Here is a 13336-nt window from a genome sequence, read left to right as displayed (position 1 = left end):
TCTCTCTTTCGTGTATCCCTTTCAAAATCCTGGAGAGACTGATCTACGCTCGTGTGGAACCTATTATCGATCCACTGCTCTCTAAAGAGCAAGCTGGATTTCGGCGCAGAAGATCAACCGTGGATGAAGTTACTCTCCTGACTCAAGAAATTGAGGACAGCTTCACGACCAAGAATAAAGCAGGTGCTGTGTTTGTTGATCTTACAGCAGCCTTTGATACCGTTTGGCACCGTAGCCGTACCTTACCTTTTGCGCCTACTGCCGGACAGGCTCATGGTCTCTTTGATCATGGAACTTGTCTAAAACCGCAGTTTCACCCTTACCACTGGTGATGGCCCAAAAAGCAGGTTGCGACGTCTGAGAAATGGCATCCCTCAGGGATCAGTCCTGGCTCCCCTCTTATTTAACATCTATACATATGATCTGCCAGAAACAACTGCCAAAAAGTTTGCATATGCAGACGACTTGGCAATTATGCATCGTGCAAAAAACTGGCAGGCGTTAGAGGGGTCTCTTACCCAGGACATGGCGACATTATCCACTTATCTCCAGAAATGGAAGTTGAAGCTCAGTGTAACCAAAACGGTGACGGCAGCCATCCACCTTTACAACAGGGAGGCACAACGTGAGCTTAACATCACTATTGATGGACGTCCTCTACCCTTTTCTGCCGAACCAATATATATCGGCATTAAGTTGGACAAGGCACTCACGTTTCACCGACACCTGGAGTCACTGCGCAAAAAAGCTATCAACACGCTTTGGGCTTTTGAGACGACCGGCTGGATCTAGCTGGGGTGCTGGCGGTGTTACACTTCGTACAGCCACCCTTGCCTTGGTCCACTCTGCCGCTGAGTACTGCACACCTGCTTGGTGTCATAGTGCTCACACTCTTTTAATAGATAAGCCGATTAACGTCGTCCTCCTGTCTCCTGCATCTTGGGGTCACAACGACCGCAGCGATGCAAGTTCATAACACCATGCAACTGAATAATTGTATGAACTGTATGTTAAATAAACATATACTGTCTATATGCCACTCCTGCTACTACTGTTTTATGTAATTTTTATGTAGTTTTATATGACTATTGTTTGTTTATCCAATTAAACATGTATACATGATCCATCTTGTGTCATATGAAACTGAGGAAGCCAATCACTCAAAGGAGAAACATAAACTAAACTCTCACATTAAACATGAATTTCTTGTTTATTTACAATATACACTATTATGCATATGAAATATGTAGCAACCCAACACAAAAAGACTATCTAACCAAAGTGTGGATTACCCTTTTGCAATTATGTCTTGTACTGTATGTCTTTTCCTCTGACTGTCTGTCTGAGTATTTTTTTCCCTTTCGAGCCTGAACAATGTCAATAATTTTTCAGGTGCTGTTGGCATTATGGAAGCACGAGTGCAAACGAGTGATAGCTGACAGATTCATCATGCCCGAGGAAGTAGAGTGGTTTGACCAGGCTTTGGCAAAACTGGTGGGGGACGCACTTGGCGAGGAGCACAAGCACATTGTAGACCTTGGCGTGGACAGATACTTTGTCGACTTCTTGCGAGACACACCTGAAACAACCGGTAGTAATTTAGTGCAATGAGATATTTAGACTTTTGTGTTATAATCCAGGCATGAAATGTTTTCATCACAGGAGAGGAGCCAGAAGAGTCTAAGTTGGATTTGCCCAAAGTTTACGAGCCCATTGAATCATTTGAGAGCCTTAATGGCCGACTGAACACGTTCCTGAATATTTACAATGAGAGTGTCAGGGGGATTGGCATGGACATGGTCTTCTTTCAGGATGCCATGACACATTTAGTCAAGGTAATCCAACTTTCACCTTGAGAAACACATCCATTATCCACAGGGCACTTGATTGATCTGTGCTTTTTTTTATTGTTAAGCCTTTGGCCATTCATTGAATAATCAATTGTGTTGCGGTTGAAATCACCAAGACTATGAAGCTTGCATTCACTTCAAGGACAATATGCATCTCATGTGATATTAGAAACATATTTTCCATACTGTAATGTAAATGTGTATGCTGTAGGTGTCGAGGATAATCCGGACACCTGGAGGTAACGCCTTGTTGGTTGGAGTTGGAGGCTCAGGCAAACAGAGCATGACCAGACTGGCTTCATTCATCGCTGGATATGAGATTTTCCAGATCACTCTTACACGGTATTACTCTCACACACACGCGTGCGCGTACACACATGCACACACACACACACACACACACACACACACACGCACACACACACACACACACACACACACACACACACACACACACACACTGATATTTCGAGTTCCAATCGCACATATACGACCTGTTTATTTTTTATCAAATGTTTATGCATATTCTATTTGGTGATTTGCCATCCAAAGGATTTATTTTTGTTTTTTTACTTAAGTAACAAAGTTAATCCAATGACATTTATTTAATTAAAACATTAGCCTCTATTTAAAATAATGTAGATAAAAAATGTATGTCACATTCTTGTAGCAATGAATCTAGCGCAGGAGTGTCCAAACTACAGCCCGTTTGGGTTTTAAGTGCATCCTGAGCAACATCACAAGTTTCACAAGAATATTTGACCGCTGCAAGTTTTTACCTAAATTTTGTCCCCTGAGTATGTACAAAGAGATTAGGGACAACTCGGTTTTAAGCGATCTCCTCAATGATCGGTCAAAATGCATTGACATGACTACAGGGCGCCTTGTTACGTACCATTTTGAAGCCGCATCTAAGCAACACTGCACTTCCTTATTATACATTTCATTTAATTAAAGAGTGTTTGTCGTGTAAACATGCCTTGTTGTACTGCATGTGGATGCCCCTCACAAAAAATGCGTGAAGCAATTACATACGTTTTCCACAACCCAGAAAAGAGAAAAATATAGAAAGTGAAGGTTCGCTGGGAAGGCTGGAAAGCCAATAACAGTATCTTGTGTGAGGTAAGCAAGCATACATACACATGGGAAACCTGCTATATCACACCCTCAATAACATTAAATTAAAGGCCTACTGAAAGCCACTACTACCGACCACGCAGTCTGATAGTTTATATATCAATGATGAAATCTTAACATTGCAACACATGCCAATACGGCCGGGTTAACTTATAAAGTGCAATTTTAAATTTCCCGCGACACTTCCGCTGAAAAACATCTATATATGATGACCTATGCGCGTGACGTAGACGGTCGAACAGTAAAATGGCTGCCCCATTGAAGTCAATACGAAGTAGCTCTGTTTTCATCTCATTATTCGACAGTATTCTGGACATCTGTGTTGGTGAATCTGTTGCAATTATATTCATTGCATTATGGAGAAAGAAGCTGAGCAAGCAAAGAAGAAAGTTGTCGGTGCAAAGCGGACGTATTTTCCGAGGCAAGTCAGCAGCAACACAACACAGCCGGTGTTTCATTGTTTACATTCCCGAAAGATGCAGTCAAGATCGAAGAACTCGGATAACAGAAACTCTAACCAGGAGGACTTTTGACTTCGATACACAGACGCCTGTAGAGAACTGGGACAACACAGACTCTTACCAGGATTACTTTGATTTGGATGACAAAGACGCAGACGTGCTACCGTGAGTATGCAGCTTTGGCTTCCAACCATTTGATCGCTTGACCGCACGTGCGCGTCACGTACGTAACTTTGTTTAAATATTTAAGCTTTATGAACCTTGGGTTAGGTGAACGGTCTTTTGGGCTGAGTGATTGTGTGTGTTGATCAGGTGTTTGAATTGTATTGGCGTGTTCTATGGAGCTAGGAGCTAGCAGAGGAGCTAGGAGCTAGCATAACAAACACGTAGGTGTTTTTATGCAGGATTAATTTGTGGCATATTAAATATAAGCCTGGTTGTGTTGTGGCTAATAGAGTATATATATGTCGTGTGTTTATTTACTGTTGTAGTCATTCCCAGCTGAATATCAGGTACCGTGAGTAGCAGCTGCGCTTCCAAACATTTGATCGCTTGCCAGTACGTGCGCGTCACGTACGTTACTTTGTTTAAATATATAAGCTTTATGAACCTTGGGTTAGGTGAACGGTCTTTTGGGCTGAGTGATTGTGTGTGTTGTGCAGGTGTTTGAATTGGATTGGCGGCTTATATGGAGCTAGGAGGTAGGAGCTAGCATAGGAGCTAGGAGCTAGCATAACAAACACTGGGGTGTTTTTATGAAGGATTAATTTGTGGCATATTAAATATAAGCCTGGTTGTGTTGTGGCTTATGTCTTGTGTTTATTTACTGTTGTAGTCATTCGCAGCTGAATATCAGGTCACCCCCGGCTCTCACAGCATCTTCCCTACCTGAATCGCTTCCACTCCCCACTAGTCCTTCACTTCACTTTACTCATCCACAAATCTTTCATCCTCGCTCAAATTAATGGGGAAATTGTCGCTTTCTCGGTCCGAATCTCTCTCACTTCATGCGGCCATCATTGTAAACAATAGGGAACTTTGCGTATATGTTCAACTGACTACGTCACGCTACTTCCGGTAGGGGCAAGCCTTTTTTTTATCAGATACCAAAAGTTGCGATCTTTATCGTCGTTGTTCTATACTAAATCCTTTCAGCAAAAATATGGCAATATCGCGAAATGATCAAGTATGACACATAGAATAGATCTGCTATCCCCGTTTAAGTAAAAAAAAATCATTTCAGTAGGCCTTTAATACACTTTGCCTGATAAAACTTTGCTTAAAAATTGCACCTTTTCTGCATGTGTCACCAATAATCCAAACAAAACTAATAACTATTGCAGTAGAAAGCAGCATTAGTTCAGTATCCTAGGTAATATGGTAATCATGAAATAAGGAAAGCATGACTTATTCAAAAAAGCAAAAATAAAAGCACAGACATTTATAGCGCAGTGATTACAAACAATATATTGGAGGCAAACACCACAGTTGACATACTACACGCAAAAGTCATAATTTCTCTGTAATTGTTGGTCCAAAGCTAATGAGGATTTTGGCAAAATGAGGGTAATACGTTTTTTTTTGGATCGTATTTTCTGATGGACATTTTGCCAGCGGGTGCGTGTAGAGAGCCGCTGGTCACTAAACACTGCATGATTTTTATCAGTGAAGTGCATCAAATGATACCTCAGAAATGCCCAAAATTTCACAAAATAAAAGCATGCTATTGTTGTTTATGAGCTGGAGTATATTTAGAACTATATTTAGACTTAATATTCTTGTTTTTTAGTCAGAAAAACTAACGTCAAAACGACTCCATTGCATTCTTCCGGGCACAGCCGCACACGTCCTTTGTACCAAATATGGTTCCTGTCACACTCTCTCAACACACGACTCTGGTGTTGAGGTCATATCGATACCCTCTTGTGGACAAAAACAGAAGTGATGGTCAATGACGTTTTATCTAATTAGAAAGTAATTAGAGCACAGCATCAATATATATGACCTAATCCAAGCAACTTTCCCCACTCATGGTGAAAATGACCTGTAACCAACAAATAATGTCAATACACGGTTGCACATGGCACACCTCCTGCTCATTGAACTTTGTGGAAATAATAAAACATGTACATATCATTTAAAATTACACATATATAAATCCATTACAGAGCATTATGGGTGATATGCCAAAAATTCTCTCCAGAGGTTTGGCACATTTCTAATTAAATAACTAAAAGTAGGTCGTTAGGGAAAGGAACAAGGTTTGGAGTCTAACTTTCACATACTCTTAATATTCAATGTTTTATCGTTTATACTTCATATTGCACTGTCGTCAGTGTCTGATGTGGGGAGTGAGGGGGGTGTTAAAGTGAACGTAGTTGAAGTTAGGTGTCCGTTATAGCTTGCTTTATTCAATGCAAACTGAAGTTTGATTTTGGTACAAAAGATTGTTGTTACATCACAATCAACACACTGCTGTGTGGCAAAAAAAGTGTCGTAAGGTGTGTATTTGTGTATGCTTGCCTATGTGTGTGTGTGTGTGCGCGCACGTGCATGTAGCAGCGTGTTTACAATTACCCTTGAAAATATGGCTTTACCGCAGATTGTACCGTATTCTCACATGTTTGGTCAAATTAATATGCAGACTGGAAGCATTGCAATCGCAGATTACGTGTAAAAATAGCTGTGTAAACATAATCACAGATCACTCTGAGACAGCACACATAGTTGTTATAAATAATAATAAAAAAACAACAATATGTATTTGTTATTTTTAATTTAATTTGTATTTCATTTTATTATTATTATTATTTTTAAAAAATTATTATTATTTTTGTTTAATCTTATTATTTATTTGTGTGTGGCGTCGCGCATGTCTCGCTTCCTGTTGGGTGGGGTCCGTGCCCGTGTGGCCCGACCTTGCGCTGTGGGGTCTCTGTTGGCGACTTGATGTGGTGGCGGCGCGGCGCCCGTGTCTGGTCTGGATACTGTGTCTCAGTTGTTTGGGCGGTGGTGTGTTCGTGCGGGTTTGGGTTGGGGTGGTGGGGTCTTTTGGTGGGGGGGGTGTTGGTGTCTCTTGTTTGCGTGTTGGCGTTTGGGCTTGCTGGCGGGCTGGCGCTGGCTGGTCTCTGTGATCCTGTTGGCGTGTGGTTGCCGGTCGCGGTTTTTTTTTGATCGCTTTGATTTGATTGGGTGGTGCTGGCTGTCTGGGGGTGTTGTGGCTGCTGTTTCTGCTGCCGTTTGTTTGTGGTGTGGGCGCCCGTGGCTGCTGGGTCTGGTGCAGGGGGGTGGCTGATGTTGTGACTGGTGGCAGCGCGCGCGCGTGGTGGTTGTCGGGGCTGACAAACTGTGTATATGTATGTGTATGTGTGTGTGTGTGTATGTATGTATGTATGTATGTATATATATGTGTATGTGTATGCATGTGTATGTGTGTGTAGGTGTACATGTGTATGTTTATGTGTATGTATATATATATGTATGTATATTTCTGGGGGTACGTTCTGGGCCTGCCTGTCGGGTGGGGGTCAGCGCCTCAGGCTACTGCATCCGGACTGCGTGTCTGGAGCTCCTGGGTCCCACCGTCCATCCCTTCCGGGTGCCCGTCTTGGTTGGGGCCTGCTGGGTCTGGTCCCTGCGTCTACTGTGGTAGCTTGGTGCTGCAGGGTATTCCGAGGTGCTGCGAGTCGGCCAGTTGTTGGGGTAGCGACCTTGTGTGTCAGCATGTCTGTGATCTTCTTTTAATTATTATTATTATTATTATTATTTTTAATAAATAGATTGAATTATTTATTTATTCTTATTTTTTTTAAATATATTTTATTAATATTATTATTATTATTATTATTATTATTATTATTATTATTATTATTATTATTATTATTATTATTATTATTATGTATTTATTTATTTTATTTATTTATTCCCTTACCTCAGGGGGGGACTCGGCGGGGCGGTTGCTGGTTGTTCCATCTCCATCGTTGGGGTCCCTGCGGGTGGGGTGGGTGGTTCCTGTGGCCCCGTGCTGGGTGGTCCTGTGGCGGCCGGCTTGGGTGGGGTGGCCGTGGGCTGGCCTCGCCGCGCTCTCCGGGGGTGGGGGGGGGGCTCGTGGGGGCCCTGTTGCCGGTGGGGCGGGGGCGGTCTTCCCGTCCGGTTGCGGGGGGTCTCCGGGCCCCTCGGGCGGGGCGTCCCGCCTTTCTGTCCGTGTGGGGTGTGGTCTCTCGCTGGCTTGGGGTCTGGCTGCCCCCTGCTTTTCTCGTGCCTTGTCCTCTGCCGGGTGCGTCTGTCTGCGGCCTGCTGCTGGCCCTTGTGGGCGGCGCGGTGGGCCAGGCTCTGGGGTTCCTGTCGCTGTCCGGCTTGGCTGCGTGGGGGCGGTGGCCCCTGGTTCCCTGGGCACCACACCTACTGTTTGTAGGATGGGCTCTCGGGGAGGCTGGGGCCGTACTCTGGCTCCCGCACACACTGGGAGTCAAATGTATTGTACATGCAAATTCACATATACTCACACACATACATACACACATACATAGGTACCTATGCTCCCACATACATATACAAATAAATACAGTACATATTTACACACTCAAAGTTCGTACATCCACACGCACATTCATTATACAAACATACTGTATACATATACTGTACATATACATTCACTGTAAAAACATACATATACACATACTGTGCATATACACTCACTGTACAAACACACACATACACATACTACACATATACATTCACTGTACAAACACACACATACATATACTGTACATATACATTCACTGTACAAACACACATATACACATACTGTACATATACATTCACTGTTCAAACACACATACTGTATACACATACTGTACATATACATTCGCTGTACACACATATACACATACTGTACATATACATTCACTGTACAAGCACACATATACACATACTGTACATATACAAGTACATATGCACACATACACTCATGCACATAATCCCGTTTCATCAAACATATATTAACGTTGTTGCCCTAGGGTAAACTGGGTATAACACATGGCACACTGACAAAGCTTAACCTATTGTTACTATAACAATCTACAAGGTTAATGTAGGTTGCTTCTCTTTCTTCCCCTCTATTTTTCTGCATTCTTTCGTATCTCAAGTTATCATTACGTATATGTATTGTTGCATTTGAACAATTGTATTGTTGATAATAAAGGTAAAGTATTGGTATTGTTTATTATCAATAGCACTATTTCTATTGGTATTCATATTGCTCCATTTTTAGTGTAATAATGCTCATTGTCATTTCTGTATTTTTTATTTTATTTTCGCTAACTGCTTATTTGCTATTACTTTTACCATCATATTTGTACATGTCGTATTTGCTGATGTTGCTCTGTTGTTGTTGTTGTTGTTGTGTTTGCTGTTGTTGTTTTTGTCTCTCTGTCTAATCCCCCTCTTGTCCCCACAATTCCCCCCTCTATCTTCCTTTTTCTCTCTTTCTATCCCCTCCTGCTCCGGCCCGGCTGCACCAAATGATAATATAAATACATTTAATAAAGTCAAAATACAAGTAAGGCAACAAGAGAAGTATCCTACACTTCTCTTTTGTAAAGTAAATCTGAACAGCCGATATGGGCATCTACATCTGCTATATGATTTGCCCGAGAAGCTGGGCAGGACATTATAAAAAAAAATAAAATAAAAAATAAATACATAAATAAAAAAATAGAAAAAATAATAATAATAATAAAAAAACAACTGAAGTTAGTGTAGTGATTTTGATAACAAATTTATTTGGATGCTTATTCAATGAAATTACACGCATTTAATATCTATATAAGTATACATACTTCAGAACTGTATAAATATATATATATATATTGTATATACATTGAGGCACTTGTGATTAAAGGCTATATAAATACACTTTGATTGATTGTGTGTATGTAAAAATGTATCAAATATGTAATATATAATATATTAATATAATATGTATAAATATGTACACATATACATATACTGTATGTATAGACTATATATGTATATATTTTTACTTTACATGCTGTCGGCTTTCGACCCCCAGATGGAGCAACCTTTTTCACATTTTTAATATGGGGTATAGGTAGTCTTAGACATTCTTAATGTGATTAATATTATTGAACTTTCACTGCTGTTTTTATGTAACATGAGCATTTATGACGTTTTCATTTAAAAACAATTATAAATCTTGTTTAAATTACAGAAATAAATCCTTAAAATTTACACACAGACGCCCCCTGTCCGTGGGGCCCCTGTACAACCTCCCCACTTACGCATCCAATTCGACGCCCCTCGTTACAAAATAAACACCTCACCCCTGTCACGAAAATGCATTGTTGCAGTCTTCGTGACCCCAGAATGCAGGCTTATACAGGTACCTTTTTATTTAGGGAAAACACCAAGTAGAAATAGCAAATAAATAGCAAGTGCTCACAGCACAAAGCCTCAAGAGTCAACGAACCAGCCTCATCTAACAAGTAAGACTGAAAGATAAACCCTCCTAATTACCAACCAGGAACAGATGAGTATAGCACTCACAGGCAGGGGTAAAATCATTGCACAACAATCCAAACAGAAAGCAGACCAAAAATAATAGCGCTAGACAAGAAGAAACATCAAACACAAGAAACACAACACAAAAACCTAAAAAGTATCATGCATACAGTGATAACACCGTCACTTAGGAGTCCCCTGTGGGTGTTTGTAGGTTACTTTTATTTTAAACTAACAAGTACAATATATTAGATTTACATTAAAGGCCTACTGAAATTAGATTTTCTTATTTAAACGGGGATAGCAGGTCCGTTCTATGTGTCATACTTGATCATTTCGCAATATTGCCATATTTTTGCTGAAAGAATTTAGTAGAGAACATCGACGATAAAGTTTGCAACTTTTGGTCGCTGATAAAAAAGCCTTGCCTGTACCGGAAGTAGCGTGACGTCACATGTTGTGGAGCGCCTCACATCTGCACATTGTTTACAATCATGGCCACCAGCAGCGAGAGCGATTCGGACAGAGAAAGCGACGATTACCCCATTAATTTGAGCGAGGATGAAAGATTTGTGGATGAGGATAGTGAGAGTGAAGAATTAGAGGGCAGTGGAAGCAATTCAGATAGGGAAGATGCTGTGAGAGGCAGATGGGACCTGATATTCAGCTGGGAATGACTAAAACAGTAAATAAACATAAGACATATATCAATCAATCAATCAATCAATGTTTATTTATATAGCCCTAAATCACAAGTGTCTCAAAGGGCTGTACAAGCCACAACGACATCCTCGGTACAGAGCCCACATACGGGCAAGGAAAAACTCACCCCAGTGGGACGTCGGTGAATGACTATGAGAAACCTTGGAGAGGACCGCATATGTGGGTAACCCCCCCCCCTCTAGGGGAGACCGAAAGCAACGGATGTCGAGTGGGTCTGACATAACATTGTGAAAGTCCAGTCCACAGTGGATCCATCACATCAGCGGGAGTCCAGTCCACAGCGGGGCCAACAGGAAACCATCCCGAGCGGAGACGGGTCAGCAGCGCAGAGATGTCCCCAACCGATGCACAGGCTAGTGGTCCACCCGGGGTCCCGGCTCTGGACAGCCAGCACTTCATCCATGGCCACCGGACCTGTGCAACTCCCCCTCGCAAGGGACAGGGGAGAAGAGGAGAGAAGAAAAGAAACAGCAGATCAACTGGTCTAAAAAGGGGGGGTCTATTTAAAGGCTAGATTATACAAATGAGTTTTAAGATGGGACTTAAATGCTTCTACTGAGGTAGCATCTCTAACTGTTACCGGGAGGGCATTCCAGAGTACTGGAGCCCGAATAGAAAACGCTCTATAGCCCGCAGACTTTTTTTTGGCTCTGGGAATCACTAATAAGCCGGAGTTCTTTGAAAGCAGATTTCTTGTCGGGACATATGGTACAATACAATCGGCAAGATAGGCAGGAGCTTGACCGTGTAGTATTTTATACGTAAGTAGTAAAACCTTAAAGTCGCATCTTAAGTGCACAGGAAGCCAGTGCAAGTGAGCCAGTATAGGCGTAATTGTTAGGAACTCGCATGGCTGCTGTTTGTGTGTCCCCAAGATGCAAGAACCAGGAGGAGGATGTGCAGGTAAGATGATTTTAATTATCATCAACAGAGAAATGTAGCAGTCTTGCATACAACAGTTCCAAACATAAAGAGTTTATCATCGAGCACTGAAGAGTGCTCGAGAGAAAACATAAATAGACATATGCTGATTGGCAGCAGGTGTGGACCGGCTGCCAATCAACGGCAGGTGAAGAGAAAACAGTGCTCCGCGGAACAGGAAATTTAACAAAATAAGAGCACTGACCGGAAGTAATACAAAAACCAAGGAGACAAACAGAAAGGAAGTGACCGATCGTCACAGGACCCCCCCCTCAAGGAACAGATTCCAGATGTTCCCTGGAAACAATAATGTAAAAAGTCCAAAAATTACGGGAGGGTGGAGGGAGGAGTTGGTGGAGGGTCGCCAGGCCAAATGTCCTCGCAGCCAGCGAGGGAGCGTCAGGTGGCGGCGACGTGTTGAACGCCGCTGCCACTGGCGAGGTGGGCGACCGCGGAACGGCCACATTAGTGGCCGACAAGGAGGCGGAAGCGCGTGGTACCTGAGCACCAACAGCTGCAAAGGTCCACACGCAGGTTCTGCAGATCGCAGCAGACAGCGCGGAGGAAGTCCATAACACCGCCGCGTCTTTGGCGGATGAGGAGGAGGTCGCACAGCCGGCGGCGACGATGACGACAGCGCCATGGGAGGAGTCTTCGATGGCGGCACCGTGCAGTGTCCCGCCGGTGACGCGGAAGATGTCTGCGCCGTGGGAAGGCGCGCCTGGGAAGATGAAGGTGGCGGCGATGATGTCTCCGTGGGAGGAGACGATGGCGGGGATGACAGCGGCGTGTGCTTGGCTGCACTGCTGCTGGTAGTAGCCCCCCCTCCAGTAGGCGGATGCCAGACGCCGTCCACCTCAGGGAGAAGGAGTTCCGGGTTGTTGATGTCCCCCGGTGCGAAAACCAGGGACGGGTGGTAGGGGGCCAGGAGGAGGGAAAAAGACACGTCCCTCGCCGAGTCCCAGCAGGAGGCCAGGAGGGACATCATGGAAGGCTCCACTGGAGCCTTCGCCGGACTGGCAGGACGAGCGGGTGCTGGAAGGGATAGCAGCCGTGGTGCAGCTGCTGGGCGCCCACCGGGTGCTGGGCGCTCAGCCGGTGTTGGTCGTTGTGGCGCCGCGACCGGCGTAAGACGCGGGGCTGCGACCGGCGTGCGACGCGGTGTGGGAACCGGAGGTCGACGCGCCGGCACAGGCGATTGCCGTGGAGCCGGGACAGGACACACAGCAGGCGACGGGGAAGATGGCGGCGGTGGCCGCGCCGGTCGGAGAGCCCGAGCCGGCGGCCTAGCCGGGAGGAGGGAAGGCGGCGGTGGCCGCGCCGGTCGGAGAGCCGGAGCCGGCGGCCTAGCCGGGAGGAGGGAAGGCGGCGGTGGCCGCGCCGGTCGGAGAGCCGGAGCCGGCGGTCGAGGCGGAGGGAGAAGGTCCGAGCCTGCTGTGGGCTGGGACCGCACAAACCTGGCTTTCAAGTCCTCTATGAATTGTGCGGTCCAGAACGTCGGCTGTGCGTCGCCGACAGGGGTTCTCGCGAGGACACAGCATTCTGGCTCGATGATACTGTTAGGAACTCGCATGGCTGCTGTTTGTGTGTCCCCAAGATGCAAGAACCAGGAGGAGGATGTGCAGGTAAGATGATTTTAATTATCATCAACAGAGAAATGTAGCAGTCTTGCATACAACAGTTCCAAACATAAAGAGTTTATCATCGAGCACTGAAGAGTGC

The 13336-nt window shown here is 44.3% G+C and overlaps 1 protein-coding gene across 1 annotated transcript in view; it reads left to right on the top strand.

Moving 5' to 3' along the window:
• The window catches only part of dnah5 (dynein, axonemal, heavy chain 5), a 251509-nt gene that overhangs the window by 87242 nt on the left and 150931 nt on the right, over positions 1-13336 (top strand). Inside the window, exons 58-60 of the mRNA XM_062062242.1 lie at positions 1393-1591; positions 1663-1835; positions 2062-2192. Of these exons, the coding sequence (XP_061918226.1) occupies positions 1393-1591; positions 1663-1835; positions 2062-2192 (503 nt within the window). The remainder of the gene's footprint in view (positions 1-1392; positions 1592-1662; positions 1836-2061; positions 2193-13336) is intronic.

This window comes from Entelurus aequoreus, linkage group LG11 (genome assembly GCF_033978785.1).
Source record: "Entelurus aequoreus isolate RoL-2023_Sb linkage group LG11, RoL_Eaeq_v1.1, whole genome shotgun sequence".
In the NCBI taxonomy this organism is placed as follows: domain Eukaryota; kingdom Metazoa; phylum Chordata; class Actinopteri; order Syngnathiformes; family Syngnathidae; genus Entelurus; species Entelurus aequoreus.
The sequence above is the reverse complement of the archived record's forward strand: the minus strand, read 5'-3'. Positions and strand labels throughout refer to the sequence as shown.